Consider the following 24,120-nt stretch of genomic DNA (forward strand, 5'->3'; position numbering starts at 1 on the left):
TGATGAGTGTGTCGGCCCAGTCCAGAGTGGGACGCTCTGCTCCGCCTCACATTAACAGCCGCTGTGTCACATGACCGACGGACCGTCTGAGTCTGAGACGGGACGATGGGACTGATGGTGTGCATCTGTGTGTGAAAGTATCTGTGTGTATCTGAGCCTGCGTGTGTTCATCTGCCTGTGTGTGTGTGTGTGTGTGTGTGTGTGTGTGTGTGTGTGTGTGTGTGCTAGCAGAGGCCAACACTGCAGGAACTCAGCTGCTGCAGGACACTGCAGGATTGCTGCTCTCCTGCTATCTCTCCCCCTCGCTGTGTCTCTCCGTCCCTCCCTCCCTCTCTCTTTCTCTCTGTCTCCCTCTCTCCCTCTCTCCCTCTCTCTCTCTCCTTTCAGACCTCCAGTCTTTCTTCACTCAGGCAAATTGCTCAAGGAGGATAGTAAGAGCAGCATGTGCTGCATACTGTTTCAGAAATGGAAAGGGGGGGGCAGAATCACTGAGGTGCAAAGCATGCTGCTGAGGTTCTGTACTGGGCAACTGTACATCAGACGAGGGTGGAGGGGGAGAGAGAGAGAGAGAGAGAGGGAGAGAGAGAGAGACTACAGTAGAGAAATTAGAGACAAGCAAAAAGGAGGAGGTGGAAGAAAAGGTGGAAGGGGAGGAGGAGGAGGAGAAGGAGGCAAGGAAAGGGGGGGGGCAGAAGTGAGGTACGAGGAACATCAGGTGAGTGCGGCAATTGTGTGTGCTGGCAGTGCAGCAGCAGCAGCAGCAGCAGCAGCAGCAGCAGCAGCAGCTAGCCCCCAGTGAAGGTGATCAAGCAGAGAACTGCAGATGTTTGAAGATGATGTCAGGCTCTGGACACTGTTGGTGCAGTTTCTTCTCACACAAAGACCCCAGAGAGGGTCCGGATCAGGATCCTGCTCACGACGCAGAACTGGCTCAAGGTCTTAGCACAGTTACCTGAGGTGAACCCAGATGTCTGTGAGCCCACAGGGAGGCGGGCTGACCTGACTGGATCCATCCTCCTAAACTCTCTCTGTGTGCTCTCGGTGCACGATAAAACACGATAACATTACTTTTATATTTTAATTCAAAAAAACAAAATTAGTTTGTTTTTCAAAGTTGTTTTAAAATAAATATACAATACTGCAGAGTCAGAAGTTGCATTTACTTTTATCGGTTTCCCACAAAGCCTGTGGGACACTGCTGCTGCAGAGGGACCAGCCTGTGGACGATCTGCGCCGCTCTGAGAAACAAAGACTTGTACGTTTCTACGGTACATAAACAATAAGAGCGATTTGGAAATTTGTTTTGCCCCAAGATTCAGTTTGTACGACTGTGAAAGTCCCGGTAAGCTAGAGCACAACTTCATGACTGCAGCACAGCCCTGTGTCCCATGCAGGCCACTGTAGCCTCATTCTCATTTCCTCCTTTCAGACAGAGCCAGTGCAGGAGCACTCACACAAACACAGGTATCCTGCATCACACTCACACTCACACTCACACGAGACGAGCCTGGGCCGAGAAGATCTTTGACTTTGCCTTTTGTTTGTCTTCAAACGGCAAAGTCAGCAGGTGAAAGACTCCGTCAGGGCAGGAAACTCTTTGCACCATCTTTGTGTTTTCTTTACTTCCTACGTACGTCAAGTGGCCAGTCCCTTCTACCAGCAGCTACCTGACACGCTGGCTGCTATTTCTAGCTTGTGCCATGTGTTAAACATGAATGAGGGAGCAGTAAGGTCTGACTGCTAACCGCCTGGCTGCTGCCTGGTTATTACTGGTGCAGAGGAGGCTGAAACTGATCAGACAGAAGTAGCCGGGGCTTCGGCTCGGCCGGCATGCACAGTCTTAATTTAACAAGTAAAACATTTTCTGGGACAAACAAGAGAAAGACATGCAAGGAGAGACAACACACAGGGTAAAAAAAAAAAAAAAAAAAAAAAAAGAGGAGAGGGGAAAAGAAGGGGGTGCCCCCACAGGGGCCTCTCTGCCTACAGATGGCTCTCTGCAGCTGAAGACACCCCGGCAGGCGAGGAGGAAAACTTCTCTGCACTCTCTCTGAGCCTCTTGGCTGCTGCTGATGTGCTCTCATGGCGTGGCAAAGTTGACTGCAGCATTACCTCCTGAACAGAATGACATTGTTTGCACTCTCTCTCTCCCTCTCTCTCCATCACTCCTCCTCCTCCTCCGGTGTGCGCCTGCTCCCCCTCCTCTTCAGAGCACGCTTGCTGGCAGCACAAACTGCACAGCTCAGCAGTGTTCCCCCACTGCCGCAGCAGATCCTGCATGAGCTCTGCGTATCTGAGTGGGATGGGACTTTTAAAGGGGAATGCAACCTCCGGGGTCAGTGTGTGTGCGTATGTGTGGTGTTTGTGTGTGTGTGTGTGTGTGTGTGTGAGAGAGAGAGAGAAAGAGAGAGAGAGAGTCTAACCTCTTCTCCTCTCTGTCCTCCTCAGCAAACCTACCCTCCTTTTGCTCTACTGACACCCTGAAGGATCATCATTGTAAAGGACATATCTGACACCCTCTCCTTATACACACACACACACACACACGCACACACACACACATATTCTTATTAATCAGAAATTAATGCTCTCCAATCTCCAAGGCCGTGTTCTTTGGTGTACTTTCAACGTGTCACAAAATCTCTTTGTTTTTTTTAATGTCTGGGCGGCCGATTGCAAATGAAGCATGCTAAAAAACATTTGAGGTTAAAAAAAAGAACAACACACATCAATAAGTTAAACAAATGTCTCTTTCACCAGATATGTCAAAGCGAGAGAAACGTTTGAAATGACCTGTAAACCGCCGCATCGTTCTCGTGCACGCTTCGTTGATTAACGGTTAGCGATGATGAACTCTGGTGGTGAGTTTATGTCCTTGTTTCAATTCTCTCTTAAGTAAAAAGGAAAAGTCCTTAATTTACTCACACTTCATTACCCAAGATGCCTTGGTGGTGCTAATCTGCAGTGCGCAAAAACATAGAAATATCTTGACCAACTAAATTAGTCTTTTTGCGCGGTGCACAACTCTGAGAGAGTGAGAACATCCATCATCCCGTCAGCCAATAACGTTGAACTTCCTGTCCTGCATCGCTGTGCCTCACAATGGCGCACTTGGTGGTACGCTTGTCATGCGTTCTTTAATGATGGTTGCAGTGCACTGTGGGATGGCTTCCCTTCAGTGTGAATTGTGTGCATTGGAGCTCTCAGCATCTTGGCCATGCTCCACAGCAGTGCAGCATGTTCTGCTCACTGCAGGAGCAGGCTTCTTCTTCTTTTTTTTTTTTTTTCTTCTCTTTCCTCCTGAGTGACTTTGTTCTGCCGGGCCCTCGTTTGAACCCTGTGATCTTTTATCCTCTGGTGCAACATTAACAGCTGCATGCATCTCTCATTAACCTCTAATCCATCCATGCCTGATGGATGTTTAATTGTTTTCTCCTGTAGGTTGGAATGTGTGTATTATAACAAAGCCGTCCTTCTGATTTAGCATCTGTGTCTCTGCTCCAATAAAACACAGCTCGGCTGGAGCAGATTCCCTGAATCAGCAAACCGACATAATGGAGCATCTCCCCTACTTTGGGGTCTCGGCTGCAGCACATCAAGCTCCTTCATATCAGTCGGTGTCAGTATTAATCAAAGCTATATGTCTTACTCACAAACTGCAGTCGGATGAGTGTGAGGCATCATCTCCCCCACCCCCCCCCCCCCCCACAAAAAGACGCCGCCAGGCGCCACGCTGCAGCAGAGTCTGCTGAGCCTTGCAGCATCTGTCCTCTCTCTGTTTCAGTAGTCAGTAGCACCGAGGGAAAATGCCCCTGCAGCATCTCCTCCACCTAATGAATAAGCCATGAGGAGGGGCCTTTTCACATGTCTTATTAGATTTCCTCCGTGTGCTTCACCTGACTGCTGTCACCTCGGCCTCTGGAGCTCCACTCCTCTGAATGTGCTCTGTTAGCTTATAGCTCATGGACGAGGTTAGAGTCAATATCTGACTGTGAGGCCAGAACAATGGGCTGATGATCAACCAAATAAATAATGAATACTTTTGATAATCAACACGGTGAATAAAAAAACTATTTATGACGGATAAAATAAGAGGTACAAATGAATATTCCATGTGCAAAACGCAACATAACGGTACACACACTCCAGCCCTGCAGATGGCGGTAATGTGCTTATGGTTTGTCTTCCTGCCATGAAGAAGTCGCACAGGATGGACGTCAAAGTTTGTTGAACAGCGGACAGAGACATTTTCTGATATAATGTTTTCTCAACGCAGCCCTTCATGTCTGCAGTCTCACCAACGTAAAACATGTTGCTATAAGAACAGACACCACTGTCAGCTACAGCAGATGCCGCTACAGGCGATCGATGTCGCCAGCTAACAATAAACGGCATGACGAGGTTCAGGGTCAAAGAAATTCTTAAAATGTTAAATATAATTAATGCCATTCCACTGTGGGTTTTCAATAATACCTGAATGTAGCAGAAAAATGTACAGATAAATGAAAGTAAAAAAATAACATTTCTTTTTTCTATTCAATGATTCAGTCATCAAGCAAAACAGATTTCAATTGAAAAAAATACATATTTTTGTCAATTATTATAATTGATAAAATGTGAATAATTGGTATTAATAAATGTAAAGCCTTAAATGAACACAAATATTTTAGTCTTTCATCTAATTTTTCTGAATAGTTTCTATTCTTCCTTAAAATGCTATAAAATATGTCATGTAAAGCTACACTGTACCTTCATTTTCTGAAGGTGTTTATTTTTAACAAACAGAATTATTTTTGCTGAGGAAAAAAAACAGCTCAGTTTATTGATTTTATGTGTGTGCTAAATTTTCTGAGTTTTTTTTTATACCACAGTGGAATAAACACCAAAAGACCTTCACGGTGATTGTCATTATTAGTTTTTGATAAGTGGACTTTTTTTCCCAACACTTCTCTCATTTCCATACACCAAGCAACAGTATGATTGTAAAAAAAACAAATGTCAGAATATTCATCAGACTCAGACCTTGGCAGTTCAAATGCATTTTTATGACCAGTCCCAAAAATGACTCAGCCACAGTTGGTGAAGCAGTTCTTCACTCAGTGGGTGTTATTATGTTTTAAATACATTTGTAGCATTAACATCAACATCAAGATCAACATCAACATCAACATCAACATCAAGATCAACATCAAGATCGACAGACGACTCATCAGAGGAACTGTAGAAAAAAAAACTGGGCTAATGCTCATCTGAGAGGAAAATGGTTATCTGTCAGGTATGGACAGCAGTGACACATGACCATAATGAAGTCAAGCCGGATCACTGAAGCTGCGCCTTTTTTTTTTCCTGTTCACAGTTCATTCCTCTGCTTTATTGATCTGCACAGAAAAGATAATAGACACATTGATTTATGAGCGCAGCAGCCCGCTGGCTTTACCATCAACTCGGACTAATTCTCGGGCGTCTTCAATCAGGGTGCAGAATTGTCTTGACCGACGACGGACTCACGATGAGTTTTTAAATAAATGTGTAGATTTAAAGGCCTTTTCTGTGAAGATGTCATCTTTTTTTTTTAATGTCGACGAAACACTGCGGGATTCATTCCTAGAAATATCGACGGTGTCTTAAATGAGCTGAAGTAATCATGAGACTGTAGGGAAGGTCGTCAGTGCCAAAGAAAAACTACAGCTCTGTGTTTTCACTGATGCACGTTAGCTAGAATTCAACCAAACGTATTGTCTCCCCCTGTCTGTGCACTCACAGTACAGCCAGTCTGGCGTTGACGCTCCAGCTGAATTGTGGGATCCTGACTTTGTGGAAGGTGTGCAGTGTGTTTCACTGCACCAAGGCTTCTTTGCTGACCTCATTTTGCAAAGCTGGGCAGATTCCTCCCAGGGCCAAGTGGAGTGAAAAAGACACGCCGTCAACTACGAAACAGGTCACACCAGGTTGTGCAGGATTGACTGTAGGCCAACGGAAGTGCGGAGGGTTCGGCGTTTTTCAATCTTTTATTTCACTGACGGCGACGTTCTCCTTTTCGGTTCCCTCTTTTTCTTTTTAATCGCCTGCAACATTAGCCGTGGTGACATTAAAGATCCTGTTCTGACAGGCTGAGGTGGAAACATGAGTAGGTGCCAGGAGTCATCACTTCTTCCTCAGTAGGAGAGAAAAAAAACAAAAAAACAACCCTTGCAATATGTTTAAAATCACTGCTGCCTATCCCAGGAGTGCACTCTCTCATGCTATAGGACACAGTTACCGATTCTGCTCTCTGTACTGACTGCTGTGGTAACAAAGCACCACACACATCAGCTTTGGTTAAAAGAGACTCAAACAGAGTGGCCTTGATTACACACTTACTCTTATAAAACCACTAAAGCTGAAGATAAAAAACACGTATAGATCCTAATGGTATTTGCTTTGTCTGCTGTATGTGTGTGTGTGTGTTTAACCTTTGGAAGAAAATGTGTTTGAAATGTTGAAACAGTTTTGAACCGATAACTAAGACGTAGTGTTCAGTGTGTTCGTGTCGTATCAACCTCCTAAAAACTGCTACAAACAAGATTTTCATTTATAAGTAATGATACATCCCTCATTCTACATCTACCAGAATATTCTACCAGAATATTATAAGTCTATAAAGACTATTATAAGTACATGAGTCTGAGTCAAAAGGTCAGATCTGAACATTTGGTCAGGAGTTCTACACTCAACAGAAATCTTTTCAAATCAGAGAAAACATTTCATTTTTAACTAAGCCTTTGGTGTCACCATTTAAAATTTATAAATCCTCGCAAATGTTTTTCTTTTCTTCCAGTAGCTCACAAGGATTTTGTAAAGCACTTGATTTTAGTCCTTAAATGAGGCAAAGAAGAAAACTGTGACCTGATGTAAAAGACATTCCCTTCTTTCTAGCAGAGTCCAGCCTAAGTGGAGAATAAGTAGAGAAATAGTGTTTGTTTTTATTATCACTAATTAGAAGTCACTAATTTTAATCCAAAAGATCAATCTACTTCAGGGGATTTAAAACATACAGAGAGAAAAGTTGCCATAAAATAAAATAAAAAATCATTATTTCTCCTAGTTTCTGAATTTGTTTCCATGACACCATCACCTCATCCTGTCATTTCTCTCCTTTTATTTTCAGTTTTTTATGTCGTTTTTCATTTTGTGTTTGTGTGTGTTTTACACCTACAGATGTGACACATTAGAAAGAGCCTGACGTTGTGGTGTGACCGCGCGGCAATAAATGATTTGTTCCTCGATATAATGACGTCCAGCTAAAGGCTTTAATATTAGTGTGTTTATGTAGAACAGAACATTTCCAGGCTGTAGGTTGAAACAACGCTGCGGTGAACACGGTCCCCTGTGTGTGGTTTACCCCCCACTGTTCTGTCGGTGTTTTTATTCCAGCCCTCCTCTCTGCGACGTTACGTTCTGTATTCCAGGGAGTTGGAGGAGTGTATCATACACACCAACGACGACGACGACGACGACGACAACAAGTTCTCTTGTCATCTGGAAATGTGTGTTGACTCCTGGCCTACATTTACATCCACTACTGCCATTTGTTACCGTCAGGAAAAAAAGAAGTGAATCAGACTGGGGCAGATATAGATAGCTTATAGGCTCCTCTGCAGAAAGGCCTGTGTCTGTGTGTGTGTGTGTGTGTGTGTGTGTGTGTGTGACAGATGCAGACTTCAGCAGGCGTAAGATTTTTCGGTGAAGTTTTTCAGCAGCTTCAGGGTGATTCCTGACACATTTGGCATCTTCACCATTCCGTTAGTTTGATGAGGCCGTTGTAAAGCAGAGGAAAGGTGTCACATTCACAGAGCAGTGCAGACAAGTGAAGCTGGAACATGTGTCTGATGCCATATTTTAAAGTCAGGGACACTGTGAGTTGGTTTTGCAACATTACATAGTCTTTCTTTCTTTTCTACTACAAATAACAAACACATTTCTCTGTCTCTGTCTCTGTCTCTGTCTCTGTCTCTGTCTCTGTCTCTGTCTCTGTCTCTGTCTCTGTCTCTGTCTCTGTTCCATCCGTCCGTCCATCTGCAGCTGACCTCCACCGTGTGAACTCCACAGCGTGTGCTGGACCTACAATCACCGGAGCCACATGTGGTGAATCCGAGGCCTACAATGATCTCCCACAACCGGTAGCAGCAGATACCAGAGCACAGCCAATCGGCTGGCTCCGACCTGCGGGGTGAACTCTGTGTGCCTGTCGTTTAGCTGCCGTTTCAACAAGGATGTCCTTGAAATATCAGTGCAGCTTCCATTCAAGGTCAGAAAATAAATGAGACTTTCTTTTAGTATTCAAGCCGTGCTACAGGCTAGCCTGTTTTTTTCTTCTCAATTTGTGACAGAAGAACTCTCTCCACATAATCTGTGTGTTTAAGTTTCTGACTTGTGTTCCCAGTGAAGAATGATCCGACATGCTTACGGATAAAGTGGCTGTGAACTAGGACAAAGGAGATCCATGTATTTTCTCCAGTCGTTCGCAGGAGAAAAAAAGCTCCCCTAATCTACGGCTCATACAAGGGGGATCTCACCTGGGACCCTTCCCCAGAGGTGTGCTGTTCCAGTGCTGATCGCCTCTCTGCGCTTTAGCAGCAATGCACCATTCAATTCCGCTGGCGACTTGACAAATGAACAGCAATCTGAGCGGAGGGGATGCTCGTACTGCACCACACATCCTGTCCCATCCACATCCCAGTGTCCCGCAGTGGTGCACCTCCTCTGCTGCACCTCCTCTGCTGCCCCTCCTCTGCTGCACCTCCTCTGCTGCACCTCGTCTGCTGCACCTCCTCTGCTGCACCTCGTCTGCTGCACCTCCTCTGCTGCACCTCCTCTGCTGCATCCACAGCAGCAGCACACTCGCCTCTCAAAGTCACGCAGGTACATTAGAGCTGAGGACATGGTCGCTGACAGACACAAGAAAAGAAAAAAAGAAATAGTAAAAAAAAAAAATAGCATTAGTAAAAGGAGTTCAGTTAGTAGTGATAGTATTAGTAAAAATACTTAGTCAGGTTTCATTTTTGTCAGGCTTCACAAGACCGTGTTACTGTGGAGGGGAAATATTACTATAATAGATTTTACTGAATTAAATAGTTATGATTGTGAACTGAAGTTGTTTAAATCTATTCTAATCTATATGTGTATCTATCCAAGTATATGCCTGTCTGTTCGTCTGTCTGTTCGTCTGCCTTTCTAACACAATTGTGTTATAAACATCTAAGGTCAGAGCTAATGATTTTCAATCCCCCCCCCACCCACACACACACACACACACACCCACACACACACACCTCTAAAAACCGAAAAGGATTATTTAAATTGCTGACTAAGGAGTTCTGATTTATGATGCCGGACGGTGCAGGGCTAATATTGCAAGCCATCTGAAACCTGAGATGGCTTCTCACCAACAGCATGAGTCTATTTCAGCGCTCACCCTCCAGTGCAGTCAAAGAGGAATGGAGCACTTGGAAAAAAAAAAAAAAGAAGAAGATATTAAGAGGATTTGTACAAGCTGCCGAAAGGGCACTTTTTTTTTCTTATTCCAGGGCACATTTCAGTTCAAAACTGTGAACTACAACTGAACTAGTCCACACACTGTATTACAGTTAATAAATCCTGGGACTGCCTGCATCCACCACTTGAGGACAGCATCTTCCCTTTGGTCCAAGCTCAGAAACTGCATCTGAGAACAAGTGCAGAGCTGAGCGTCTGACGCAGCACGCCATCATTCACCTCAGCAGCGTTCGCTGCTCTGACTTGCCTAGGTGCAGCTGTCCACTTTTACTCCCACCCCCCTACCACCACCACCACCACCACTACAACTACAACCATTCACTATACCCCACCGCCCCCATAGAGGCAATGCACTCTGCCAGCCATGGAGTGGGATGCACTATTGATCCTGCGGCAATGATGGTTTCTAAACGTACGGCAGTAAGCATGTCTGTTCTCCCCTCCTCCACTGTGGAAGGGGCCCTGAGATATCACCGAGCTCAGCACATTGCACCATCCTGGTATGGGAAAATGGGATTTTCGTAGGGAGATGAGCTGAGGAGAGGGTAATTTAAGTCGTCAAGGTGTACGCTCGCTACAAAGGACGTAAAATGAGTCAACTTTCCTTCAGACGCCTCACAGCAGACAGATAAGGTCATTGTAGGAGTCTCATAAATCTCAGCCCTGATCTCAGGCGCCTGCTGTGAAAACATGCAGGAGTGATAAAGTTAAAAAGGGAAGTGGAGAGGAGGAGGATGTTCACTGAGCACTCGACCGGTCATCGGTGTTTCAGCTCTTGTTTACAACAATCTGCACCTTCTTTAAAAAAAACTATATCGGTAACAGAAGTGTTAGCAGAGAGAGTGATTGATTTTTCTGCAGGCTACATGTGCACTGGATCGTCGCCCGAGATTGGAGGTGTTTGTTAGAAAATGAACCACTAGATGGCAACACTGTCATAGTTTTTCACCACTGTACTGCACACACGTATAGGTGGTGTAAGAAATCCTCCATAGACTTCTGTGGGATGTCTTTTGTACCAGGACATGACCTTCTCTCCACGCTTTTCCACAGGCTGAACAAGTGCTTCTTTTCCATATTCTTTCACTGATGGTAAAAGAAAAGATTTTTTTTGTGCAAAGTTTCAAACGTTTTGAAAAGGTTTAATTTCCAGTTCTCTCTAATGTTATTTATTGAACAGTTTATTGTAATTAAATGTTGTAGGCTGCATGTTTAAATTATAAAATATTGCTATTAAAATACTAAATATTAAAAATATATTTAAATAACCGAAGACCATTAAATGAATATGTTACTGACAGTTTATATCTTTTTTTCTTTAAAAAAAATAAATTCTGGCATTTCCTACGACGTTGGAACTTAAGTAATGATGTGACATTTTCATGAATCTTCACAAATAAAAGTGTTTAAAAAAATTAAATTTTGGATAGGTGGTGTAAAAAGTATTTGATAACACTTGAGTTTTTCTTAAAATGATTTTATATTCTAAAAAAGTGTGTTTTATATCCGTGACATTTCAATGACGTCATTATAGGTCGTTAAAGCGTTGACGTTTTCAAAATGTATTTACAAACAATAGGAAAAAACAGCGATACCTTGCATGACGTCATACATCGTTATCTAATGTGACAAACTGTTATTTTTCTGTTAATTTCTCAAAATTAAAGTTACATTTTTAAACGACGAGCTTCATACGTCAACGTGAAGCGTACTTCGTCAGTCTGTAGGGAGGTCCTAATCTAGCGAAGCAGCTGGGAGCCCTGGACCACGTGACTGTGGGGATGTTACAGAGCAGCCATCATCATTTCACCCAATTCATGTCCAGCCTGAAACGTTAACATCTCCTGTGCAAAGGAAACACACCGACAACATGGAGTGTGTGAGGCAGCGGTGAGGGTGACGTGTTTCCTCGGTGTCGTCAGTCCGTTCGTCCGCTGTGCTGCAGTTTGACCGACTCTAACAGGTCAGTTGTAGCCGTGAAGCTTTTCTTCCTCCTCTGCTTTCTTCCCTCATACGGTGGCGCCCTTTCAGGTTTTACTATTCACCACATTGACATGTTCGGTAACAAAAACGTCAAATATCCCGGCCTGTAAATCATAGAAAACTTCCTTTATATGCGTTTTCGTCTTTATTTTTTCTCCTTGAGCTCCAGTTGACGCTAAAGTCTACGACCTGTGTTTGTTTGTTGATGTTGGTGCAATCCACATATCGAGAGGCAGATGAGCCACAGGTAAACAGGAGGCAAGATTAAAAAATAAATAAAATAACAACGATTCGATTCACAAGTTGATTGTGTGCGTGGTCTTGGAGGTAAGTTGTTTTTTTTTTTTTTTTCGGGCCTTAAAATTTTGTCTTCCTTGTCCACAAGTCTTCAGATGAAGACCAGGTTTCCCTTGCTTTACCTAGCATGACAAGCTATACTGGTAAATGAAGACGAAGCTGCTAAGCTCAGGTGCTAGGTTTTTTCCTGAGTACTTGGTTCGAGCAAAAGTCGTTTTTACAAATCAGTCAGTGTGTAAAAATTGATCTGAGTAAATTCGAAGTACATCTCGTCTGTCATTTAATTTGACGATAAGAATTCATTAGTGGGTTGCTTATATACTGGACGCAGCCCTCTGGCCATGTTTTTATTTATTATTTATTATTATTATTACTATTGTTAGTAAAGCTATCAGTGTCGAACCGGACGATGGTAGTACTGCAAATCAAAGCATACCAGTTGATCTCATAAAAGCAAGAAGTAGTGCTGGAAGGAGGGCTGGGATACGGCCACAGGAGGGGACACTTGGACATATCCTGTGCAGCCGATATGACTCTGACCAACCAAACCCTGTATAACTTAAACTCCACAGACCACATGATGCCCAGACACGACCTCACAGTGGCCCAGCCTGTGGTCAATGAGAAACACAGAGAAACTGTGAGAAACACAAATTGGCGAGAAGTCCGAAATTTCTACGGTATATCAGACCATGAAAACAAGGCTTTTCGTAGCCTATCAGCACGTAATGCACAATGCATCACTTGTCTGTCTAGAAGTGTTTACATAAAATGTTTACGACATATATTTCTAAATATAAACAGCCAGTTTAAATTAAGAAATGCTTCCAACTAATGCCTGATTTGCAGTGAGTGTTAGGGTATTTTGTAGTTGGCTCCTGTTGATTAGCCTTTAGGAAAGATTTCAATTGAGTATCTGATAACATACCATTGTACCATTACTGCTGCTGTTGGTGATGTCTAAACCCCCTATCCAAGATAAACAGAATGTGATTATTTATCATCCAAAGTGAGTGTGAAATGTTTGATTTGAAGGCTTCACCACCCATTTGTGGAGTTCTGCCTGACCCGCTGACAAAACACGTGACATGATACAACCGTACATGTTGACAGAACACGGCAGTTGTCAGTATTAAATTAGGCAAACTAAAAATGGAGGACTAAAGTAAACTAACCATCTATCTGGAGCTGACAGCTAGGACAAAAGACATCTGAAAATGGACACGTAGAAAACTTTATCTTTGTCACTGTACCTTTCTGAAGCTTAAACAAAGCTTTAACTTTTCGCCTTAGGGAGACAGCGCAAGAAGTGTTCAGGTCTGTGTGACTTCAGAGTGTGGATGTCAAAATCTGCTTCAGAACGCAATTTTAGCTGAGGTATGCTGAAGGGTTCTCACTGATAATATTAGATTTTGGAATTTATGTGCGTGGGCAACTATTGTGCATCTGCCATTAGGATGAACGTCCCTGGTTATATATTCAGTGTGTTGTTGTTTATACAGATGGGCAGTTTTTATGGCTCATTTCATCATGTATTTAGATAGTCCTATGTCACATGTTTGCTCTGTAGCTGTTAGTATTTAGTTAGTATTTAGTCAAAATGCGTTTAGTTTATATCTATTTTCCTTAGGAGTAAAAAAACAATCAAATATGACACAATTTTGATTGGAGTAAAAAAACAAACAATCAAATATGACACAATTTTGATTTGTTGCTTTTTATTATTCTAGAACTTCTGGAAGTTTTAAGTGGATGATGAAAGAATACATCAGCAGCTGTGATGATGACTTTTCATGTTACAGGTTCATAGAGTTCTGCCTGGTCACTGTTGTAAACAACTCTCCTGGTGTTGAGCTAGCATGTAGTGTGTGTGGTTGCTTTCTGTGCATGTACGTCTACCTCACATGACTGATGCAGTGGTGTTTCTAAACTCCTGTTAGAAAGGGCTTCAGATGTACAGCTCTAAATCAGACAATGCTCATTTTAGTGAGGTGTGCCTTTTGACCTGGAACAGAATGCACCAAATACAGGAACAAAGTACAACAGCAATTAAATGACTAATGAGGATTATAACAGTCTCTAGTTTCATGAAGAGATACCTGGTTGAAACGTCATCGAGTGAAGAAAGTATAAGATAAAAGTATTCCAACAAACACATTGTAATTAAATTTAAATGTTAAATGTCAGGCAGTTAAAAGATCACTCTTGGTTCAGGTTCAGGTATGTGGGGTCTCAATTAGCCTGTAGAATAGAGACATGTTTTTTTCTTTTCTTGGCACAGCAAATCTGGCAAAGTGTTTCTCTAGAATTTTAATTAGCTCCAAACCAACTCAGTGGCCCAGGACTCCCAAACAGCTTATTTAGTAGAAACACTTTACTAACTCATGTTTATTTCTTCAGTCAAAATTTAGAAGGGTAAATATTTAATTTTGTTGAGTTAATTTATGTCAAATCAAGGGCGGAAGCATTCCGTGTAAGGACTGTCGGGTACATCAGGGGTTAGGAAAGAAGATTCTTAAAAAAAACAGTCATTTCCTGGAGACACCGTTGATTGACTGCCATCTGTTACCTTTAAAATAACTCCTTAATATTTTAAAGGTGGAAAATTATTTCACAGAGACTTGGTTCTTATTGATCCTATGGTAAAGTGCAGCTCTGGCAGTAGTGTTGCTGAGTGAGAAAGCAGACAGCAGAGAATGATGACTAGACATCATCAGGGACGAGTATTATTGTAACAGACAAACAGTGGCGTATTTGACTTTCTGCTCAGAAGAAACTGTTTTCTCCCTTGACAACTGCAAACAAACCTAATTCAGTCACTGCTTGTTTTTGGGCTGTGCAGAGAAATGATCTTTGGTGGAGTTGGATTCATGTTTCTGCAACGTTGAAGTTAAAGGTGAAGCCAGTACCAGTATGATAACCATTATTATACAGCAGCAAAGGTCAACCGTGTTTGGATAAACACAATATTCAAGAGGAGTTTTTTTTCTATTTATTAATAAAATGTTTGCCCTGTTATCTTTACAAAACTACTTTGTACAATAAAAAGGCACAAACATAACAGTGAGACTTGAGGAGATGCCCCTCGGGGGAGTCCAAGTGCCACCAGTAATACGCACACCATAGTTTGAGAACCACTGTCTATTGGACAGAGATCATAAAGATCTGTGTTCAATTTCTCTAATATATAAATGTATTTATTGCAGTTGTCTGTGATATTGGTCTGAGACTGAATGTACCTGATCTTAGTTTTGTTTTTGATAGGATTCTGTGCTCTTTTTAAACATAACTACCTCCCCCACCCCCCGACTCCCCTTTTTTTGCCACAGGCAAAGGAAATGAAACTGTTCATTCAACAGTGTGCAAATTAACACATTCCCCTCCCTTTGAATACTAGACAGGCATCGCAAAAGAGATGTTTACATTCAGATGCTGGCCACCCGCTGCTCTCTTTCTCTTCCCTCCTGTTTTTAAATCACTGGAGCTACATGACCCATTTAAATGGGTGTTTACTTGCATAAGAAGAAGAGCCAAAGCACTTCTCAATGAACTCTTGTCTACAATTAAATTAGAGTGGCCTTCCCAGAAGCAATTTTCCACGTTACACAATGCTCTCCAGAGCCCTACTGCAACATAGGCCAGACTTGAAGGACCAAAGAGAAGCAGCACTCACACCTGCATCCATGAAAACACCGCATCACGTCCCTCGTTAAGAAGTGGTTTTTGAGCTGTCACTAATTATTATTAACATGGTCGTTAAATCAGGCCGTTATTTTTTGATCACTCGACAAGTAGGCTGTCAGTTACAGTTGTAAAATTATTATAAAACAATTATTAAACCCTAATGGCAATTATAAATGTCCAATACATATATTCACATCCACTAATAAATTAACCAAATTATATTCAAATGAAGCAGAATATCCTTCTTGGTATTGGACAAAAACAGTTCTTCTCTCAAAACACTTCTGCATGTTTTGTTTTTGAGTGAAAAAAAATGGAAATAAATATAATATGTTCACAATAAATTTAAGTTAGTTAAATTCAGTTCAAAGTCAGAAGGGTCTGTAATGAAATTCCTTTTAAATAAAGTTAGCTTTAAACATTAAGTAATGGGGACGGAATTCATCACATCCAATATACTTAGACAGGAAGGGGCACGTGTGGAAGCTCTGCCATGTCATCTGCATTATTGTTGGCTGTTGAGAAGTAACAAATGTCATCTCTTGTGCAGCTCACATCCTCTCTTTTACTTTGGTCACACCCCTTATGTTTTATTAGCCAAGTGGTTAAGGACTCTACATGACCCAGTGACACGTGTTGAGTCCATGTCACCTAACCAACTAACCAACTAACCAACTGTTGGGTTCCGTTGAACCCGTTGTTGACATATAAGGCAATGGAAAAAATAAAATAAATCATTATGTAAATCAATTTATAATAGTTCACGATCCCATTGGGTGTATTACGAAACTCTTACTACCTGCTTAAAAAACAGAAGTGGTTGCACTTTCCATATATATGTTTTTATATATGTATGTATATATATATATATATATATACATACCACCCACATATATGGGTTTTTGTTTTTTTGCTGTAGTGTTTTTTGTTTTTGCAGTGAAATAAGCAAACGTCTGGGTTGCTCAACTAAAAATGGTGACATGTCTGTTGGTGTAACGACGGTCTGCCCCAGGTTGTGTCACCCAGGAAAGCATTAGACTAACAGCTCAACCATGAGGTTGCAGACTGACCTCACCACACTCTGGTCTGGCTGCCACCTTAACACCGGTGTGGATAAGGACTACTGCCCATAGATACATGTAGTCTGATGAGTCAGTCTGCACATCTGTGCTTAAAAAGAACCTCATGGTTACGTTACAAAAAAAAAGTTAGCTTTGTTCTTTTATGAAAGGAAAGCACAGCAGGTATTCATCTGAATTTTATAATCAAGTTTCTGCATGCCAAAAACTGCTTGTTCCTCAAAAGAGACATAGGGTTAGACATGACGGAACATCCTTTTTTTTTCTTTTTTTTTTTTTAAGCCAGACATTTTATTACTGCTTTCCTGTTGGCCTCTGACTAGACAACCATATAATAGGAAAAGGCTGGAGGTTTTTCTTTTTTTTTTTTCCTGCTCCTCTATTTTTGGAGTTTGTGGGAATGCAGTATTTCACTTTCATAATAGCTGAGTAAGGTAAAATCCACAGCACAGGAATATACCTTCTGTTTCTGAGCACTGTGTCCTGGTTACCATTTATAAAATACAGTCATTTCAGTTAAAGACATTTTTTTATTAAATGCAAGTTTGAACTGCTATGATGTTTTATACAGTAAGGAAGTTTCTCTGTCTTGCAGGTTCTTCCTGCTTCTTTTGTCCCGCCTCCAACATGAGTAGTGTGAATTGTGTTTTATGTACAGTATGTGCTGTTCTGCTCTTGTACTGGATTGGAGCCATTGTTGTAAACAGGGCATTATTTTCATTGTATTCTATATATAAGCAATCTAATGCACTTCCAAAGTCTGTTAAAAATATTTTTTTGATAAAATGTGTTGAATAGAAAGTCTGTTAAAAATATTTTTTGATAAAATGTGTTGAATAGAAATAATATACATTACAACATTGTAAAATAATTATTATAAAAATGTAATAAAAATAGAAATGTAAATAAAAATAGAAAAATAATATTAGACTATAAATGCTAAGTAACTCAGTTAAGTATTTGCTGCTTTTTGTGCACTAACACAATAAACTTATGTACAGCTCTCATTTGTTATGGTTTTGAATGATTGCACTTTTATCTCAGGAATATCAGACATATAGTATATAATATGTTCATACAGGGGCAGAATGTTTTTGTTGTTGTTTTTCTATTTTTTTTAACTTCTGTCTGTGGTTGTTTTTTACTACTTTACTACGACATAAATCATTTTGGCTGATCTTCTGTTGTTTTCGCTTGTTAAATAAACGGGAGTCGATAAAAGTCATGATGACGGAGAGGACAAACAATTTGTCACCGTGGACAAACGGCCCACCCCTGTGGTGGAGACTGAGGGTTTGCAGTGACCTTTAAATCCACAGCATCTCCTGCCGTATGGATACTTTTAACAGTTGTCCTTGGTGGTAGAGCTGTACACAAGGAATATTTCCATGGAAGCTCTGGTTTTAGGGGGCCTCGTTAAACAGTGGCCACTAAACACAATCTGAATACCCCCACTTACTGTTCTAAACTGAAAGTGTAGTGTCATTTAATTTTGGCAAACCAAGACATCCACAAAGACGACATTATATTTGATTATTGTTGTTGTTGTTAATATTATTATTATTAATAAAAACATGAATATTAAGGAAGATGCCAAAATAAAGTTGATGATCTACAGTGCTGGTATAGTATCTGGTTTGTGTGTTTATACATGAGTGCAGTCATGTGTCACGTTATAGGTTTAAGTTCCTGGGCTGAACAGCACAGGTTCCACTAGAAAACCCCAGATTATTTTAATCTACACATTATTTTCAACATCCCTGATAAGTATAGACGTGGCCCCTTACCAGAAGTGGACTGCAGGTGTGACTTTTGTGGCTGTCAAGTTTCCCCTTTTGCTCTCTGTAGTGACAAGTGACAAAAGATGTAAGAATACAGAGGTGTGTGTTACGACAGGAGGCAACCATCAGGAGCCATACTGGTTATTCTTGTTGGAATTGTCTTGTGTTTCTGATGTTCTGGTGTTCTCCCCTGGACTCCTGGGTCTGTGTGTTGCATTGTCTTTCTGCGTTGCCGCCGTTACAATATGTTTCAAAAACCATCCCGTGTTTTGTCAGCAGTATTGCTGCACAGCTTTAGTTAGACACCGTCTGAAACATACCCAGACAACAGGAAATACTGTGGTTACAACAGCCGACAAAAACCGTCTTTGTCTACCATCTGTACCTACTAGCGCCTCTGTCATTTCTCTGGCCTCGTCACTCTCTCCAGTAATTCAATCCATGTATTAAAAAAAGTTTTTCCTGAGTTTTGTCGCGGCAGCAAACAACATTTTTTTTTCCTGTGTGGCTTCAGGGAACTTGATTTAAGACGTTGTTACAAACTGGATGCAGGAAAAGCCAGCTCTGCTGCTTCTGTTGCAGTTGCTGTTGCTGTTGCCACTGTTGCTGCTGCTGCTTTGTGATGTGGTCACTCTGCAGCTATTGCTAGTGTCTGTTTTTTTTTTTTTTGAATGTTTTCTGTTCAAAAACATTTCCACGGTGATAGCATAACTGACCAAAGGTCAACTCACCCTCGTGTCTGTCTGTTTTGCCCCATGTTTTCAGTTTTAAACTAAAATAACTGTGATTCTGATATTTTCCTAAATCTCACCACAGTCGTTGATTGCGTGTAGCTTTACAGTCTGACATCAAAGCTGACCCAGTGTTTTTACTGATGAGGTGCAAACTCATTAAATATAATCCTTTCAATTTAGTAAAGGTCACGATGAGTAACAGAAACTTGTTGGTCTGGTCTTTCCTGGTTGACGTCGACTGAAGAAAGGAAAATGTGACGTACTATTGAGTTCTGATTTACAAACTAAAAAAGGTGGTTGCATATGTTTTCTTGTCATAATTGCTCTGTATAAATCTTCCTGCATCAATTGTCATTGCTCTGTATAAATCTTCCTGCATCAGACAGCTTTGGTCATGCGACGCTGACTTTTGTGTTTTTCTACACAAAACATCACATGAGAACAAAGCCAGCTCTGTGAGCGGGGCTGTTTAAAAGCCACTTGTTGTCCACATTTGGTCATTTGGTCATCCATTCATACACATCGTCTTCTACTGCTTTACACTGTTAAGGTCGCGAAGGGGCGGAAAAGGCAACGTTTGCCAGTTCATGGCACATGGACGCAAACCTGTTGTTGTGTATTGAGTTTGTTATTAAATTACAGTAGTACATCAAAGTATTCAAAAGGAATCCTTGTTATCTTAATTAAAGCAGATGTTCAGTTCTGATTTCAAAGGCCATGTTGATGTCATACGGATGTATTTACAGTGTACCCTATAAATGAGAATGTGTTTTTTTTTTCCCTGCAGTGCATTTACAATCGTTCATCTTGTTTTTCATTTCCAGGTAAACCTAATACAACATCCAGGCTGACGTTGGCCGTCTGCTACTGGACACAGAGGAGCACAGACCTGTTTCTTAGGTTGAATGAGGGCAGTGGTGGAAAGGATCTGAGGCTGATTACTCCCCCCCATAGGTCTGTGAGGAGGGGGGAGGTGGAGGAGAAAGGAGACACGATAATTATCCTGAGCATGGGGCAAAAAGTCCCTGGTGGAATCAAAACTATTGATATGCGGGATCCGGCGTTCAGTCCCCTGAACCTGGAGCTACAGGCCCTGAATCAAACCAAGCCCTCTCGACTGGACCTTCTTCTGGACATGCCACCTGCCGGCATGGATGTCCAGGTCCAGCACTCGTGGAACAATGACGACCGCTCCCTCAACATCTTCGTCAAAGACGACAACAAACTGGTGTTTCACCGACACCCCGTGGCACAGAGCACGGACGCCATACGGGGCCGCATCGGGTACACCAGGGGTTTACACGTGTGGGAGATAAGCTGGGCCATGCGCCAGCGCGGCACCCATGCCGTGGTTGGAGTAGCTACAAGTGAAGCCCCGCTGCACTCGGTGGGCTACACAGCGTTGGTTGGAAGCAACGTTGAATCCTGGGGCTGGGACTTGTGCCGTAGTAAACTCTACCATGATGGCAAGAACAACCCAGGAAAAGCTTACCCAGACTTCCTGGAACCGGACGACACCTTCATCATTCCAGACTCCATCATGGTGGTCCTGGACATGGATGAGGGGACTCTGGGTTACATAGTTGACGGACATTATCTAGGCGTGGCGTTCAGGGGACTAAAGGGCCGGAAACTGTACCCGGTGGTGAGCGCCGTGTGGGGACACTGTGAAATACGAATCCGGTACATTAACAGTCTTGATCGTAAGTACAAACCTTTACTTTGATTTCATTTCAGTATTTGTAGTACTCGTCACCTTGGGACCGACCGTCGCATTAGCACAGGTGACATTGAATGACTGGAAACATACCATTCACAGTGTTGTCAGACTGTAAAGAACAGGATTACTGGAAGCCACCGTTGTTGTCTTTGACAGTCACTGTGTCATTACACAAAGCAGTACATGTGATAACATGTATTTTTTTCAACGTGTAGTAATACTATGGGCTATATCTTTTGGCCTTACTGCACTTTTCTAAAGACCAGGCTGTTGTGTGATGATGATTACTCCAAAACACTCCCTGTTCATGTTGTAGTGCAAAAAACAAACAAACAAAAAAACAAGCTCCTTGTTTTTCCCCGGACAAATGGGAATTGATTCTAATTGGATTAATCCCTATTATTCCATAGTGAGAGTCAGGAGTTTTCAATGAAGAAACATAGGTTCTTATCAAACCATATACTGCCTCCATGTCCCAGCTGCTCTGTGCTCATTAGTTTGTTTTGTATGTGCAGCTTAGATCACTTGACCTAGTTTTGGTCTAAAAAGGAAACCCCACACAAGCACTGATACACATACAACTGCATGGAACCAGTTTATGGGACATTGTTGTCCTGTGTTGTGTGCGCAAGATTCCTGTCCCTCCGTGTACTCTATATATTAAAGTTTAATTGAATTTTAAATGTCTTGTTTGAATTAAAGCAGTTTGAACTTTCATGTAATGAATAAAGAAAATCTACATTGGTTTAATTGGCGTCTGTGCATCATATAGTTTGCATTGCTGTCACCTAGTGGATATATTGATAAGTAATTTTTCTGTCCACTTTATTTTTGAATAAAAGTATACAGTAAAGGCCCTCTCTCACCCCCTTTCTCCCCCCTGTCTCTCTCCAGCTGAGCCCCTCTCTCTGATGGACCTCTGTAGGCGTTCAGTGAGGGTGGCTTTAGGAAGAGAGCGACTGAATGAAATCCACAGACTACCACTGCCAGCTTCTCTCAAGAACTACCTGCTCTACCAATGACGGCGCCGGAACTGTCACAGCACACGCCTCACACGCCCTCTCTTCCCTTTCTCAAGTTTCTCTGGGATCCTTTGTGGGGTGAAACCCGTTTGGCAGCATTGCTGACATCTCCAGGACTGACTCAACAAGAATGCTTCTGTGTGTGGGCGGCTGGACTCTTTGACTGAGGTTCAAAGCCCATTTTTAAGGAGTCTCTGCTAATGTATTATCTAACTAAATAAATCAGGAATAACTGAAGCACTATGCACACATGCTGATCCAGACGATGCCATGACAGTCACCATATTGGTGTACCAACCTGCAGGTTTTAAAGTCCATGTGGCATATGTAATCAGTACCTCTGCTGCAACAACCTCCAGCTTTATGATTACCGACTCCTGTCTTGTAGCTTTTTTAAATTTAAACGTGATTGTGCAAAGACAAAAAGATAATGTCATGAACTTGGTGCTGAGGTGCACTTCTGGTGTACCACCACACGATGGCATCAAGTACACATGTCGGAACAATTGAGCTTATAACACAAGATCCTAATTGTTTTTTTTTAATTGTGATTTTAAAGTAGATGTTAAATTGAGACTTCACACAGCACATAAATGAGAAGCTGATCATTCCGTAGTGATTGTACTGCAGTGTGGAACAATTCACTGTAAAGAAGCTGAAGAGCAGCACTGACCACCGGGTCAGTCATATGGAAACAACAGCTGAAGAAAATGTATGGGAAGAATTTTGTCACTGTGATGATTTTGTAGCATGCATCAGCGGGATTGTTTTGTCTGTGCGATCTGTGTTTTTAATCCCCCGTGTCCCTCCTGCTTTTTGTAATTTTGTCATTTTAGCCCACGTGTGGTCGAAGCCCAGGACAGCTGTTTTTATTCAGTAGAAAAATGTCACCAGGTTTTACATTTGAACCCAGAGAATGGAAACCAACCAGTACAACAGCCTCTGTTGTGTAATTATTGAAGTGACAAACAGCTGCTACTCTTGGGTCTCACACGAGCGCATATCTGAGAGCAGTGGGTGTCGTGTCCGTGTTTTCAAGGGGAGTGGAGTGGAGAGGTGAGGCAGATTAGTCACGATCAGTGTTGTGCCTGAATCGGCAAACTCATTACAAGAAAGACAATCCACAAAGTGCTGCACAAACTGACAAGTCCGATTGCCAACTTATTGTCTATGCCATATCATACACCTGTTGACTAAAGAGTTTTTAGATGTGCAGATGTACACACTCTGCACACGGCTGGGCGTGCACACACTGTGCCACCTCTTCTTGCTTGCATATTCCATTTTATTTGTATTCCTTGCTGTAGATTTGTTTGTAAGTATCTATTAAAGATTATTTCAAATTATAAAACCTAATCTGGGACTCCTTTTGTTTTGTTTTTTATTTCAGAAAAATGAAAGATGTTTAGTTTGATAAAAGTGTCTTGTGAAATGTTCAAGTAATAGCATGATGGACAAACTGGTCCTTCCCTGATAGATGAAACTACAGTAAGTGGCTCATAAATATAAACAGTGGAGAAACTTGACATATTACGCTTAGGATCAAGTTTTACTTTGAAGAAATGTATCACTCATATTGTAACTATATTAGAATTAATTAGTAAATACAGCAGAAAGTGACCAAAACAATTACATGTTAGTGAGGATGCAAACACTTACACTTGTTAAACTGCAGAAGTTAATGCATTCAAATAAGGTGAAAGATGAATCAAAATAATGGTTAGCCTGTTAGCCTGAGATAAACTAAGGAAACCAATACATTTTCAAAAGCAAAAATGCATTTTCTACTATGAAAAAGTATATTATGCTGTTCACCAGCCTTTGTTTGCTTGATTTCATAAACTACTGAGTGAAACTGATGGCAAATGCACAGATCTAAGAAAAGAAAAACCCAAAAGTGCCTACTGTTGAATCACAATGGTAGTAGTTGTCGAACCACAATTACACATGTTGACATGTCACAATATGGACATACATGGCAGATAAAATAACTAGACAGAGCCTGATACTGTGTTACCTCCAGAAAACTTTAATTAAGCAAAGTTACTGAAGAAAGTCAAGAGGGTCACCTTCCTCCCAAATGGAATGACTCAGAATTCACTTTGCCTAATCAAAGGTGTAATTTACCTGCAGTGGCAGTTCTTAACACGGTATTTGACATTCAGAAAGTACAGATTTTGGCAGCGACAGTAGAAAACGTGTGATCTTTGAGTCACTTGCAAAAAAAAAAAAAAAAAATTGCAATCATTTTTCTGAGCTGCAATTAAGACTCGCAGACAACAGGTG

The 24,120-nt window shown here is 41.6% G+C and overlaps 1 protein-coding gene and 1 long non-coding RNA gene across 2 annotated transcripts in view; one reads left to right on the top strand and one right to left on the bottom strand.

Annotated features, from left to right (window-relative positions):
• The window catches only part of LOC112487568 (uncharacterized), a 12,448-nt gene extending 8,781 nt beyond the window's left edge, over positions 1-3,667 (bottom strand). The window contains exon 1 of the long non-coding RNA XR_003050770.1: positions 1,988-3,667. This is a non-coding gene — a long non-coding RNA (uncharacterized LOC112487568). The remainder of the gene's footprint in view (positions 1-1,987) is intronic.
• Positions 3,668-11,262: 7,595 nt separating this feature from the next.
• On the top strand, positions 11,263-23,190 carry spsb1 (splA/ryanodine receptor domain and SOCS box containing 1). Its single transcript, XM_008318827.3, has 3 exons — positions 11,263-11,497; positions 19,917-20,795; positions 21,707-23,190. Exons 2-3 carry the CDS (start codon positions 20,102-20,104, stop codon positions 21,832-21,834), a joined length of 822 nt encoding a protein of 273 aa, XP_008317049.1. The 5' UTR covers positions 11,263-11,497; positions 19,917-20,101; the 3' UTR covers positions 21,835-23,190.
• The last annotated feature ends 930 nt before the right edge of the window (positions 23,191-24,120 follow it).

The sequence above is a fragment of the Cynoglossus semilaevis genome, chromosome 10 (assembly GCF_000523025.1).
Source record: "Cynoglossus semilaevis isolate Cse_v1.0 chromosome 10, Cse_v1.0, whole genome shotgun sequence".
NCBI classification, from domain to species: Eukaryota; Metazoa; Chordata; class Actinopteri; order Pleuronectiformes; family Cynoglossidae; genus Cynoglossus; species Cynoglossus semilaevis.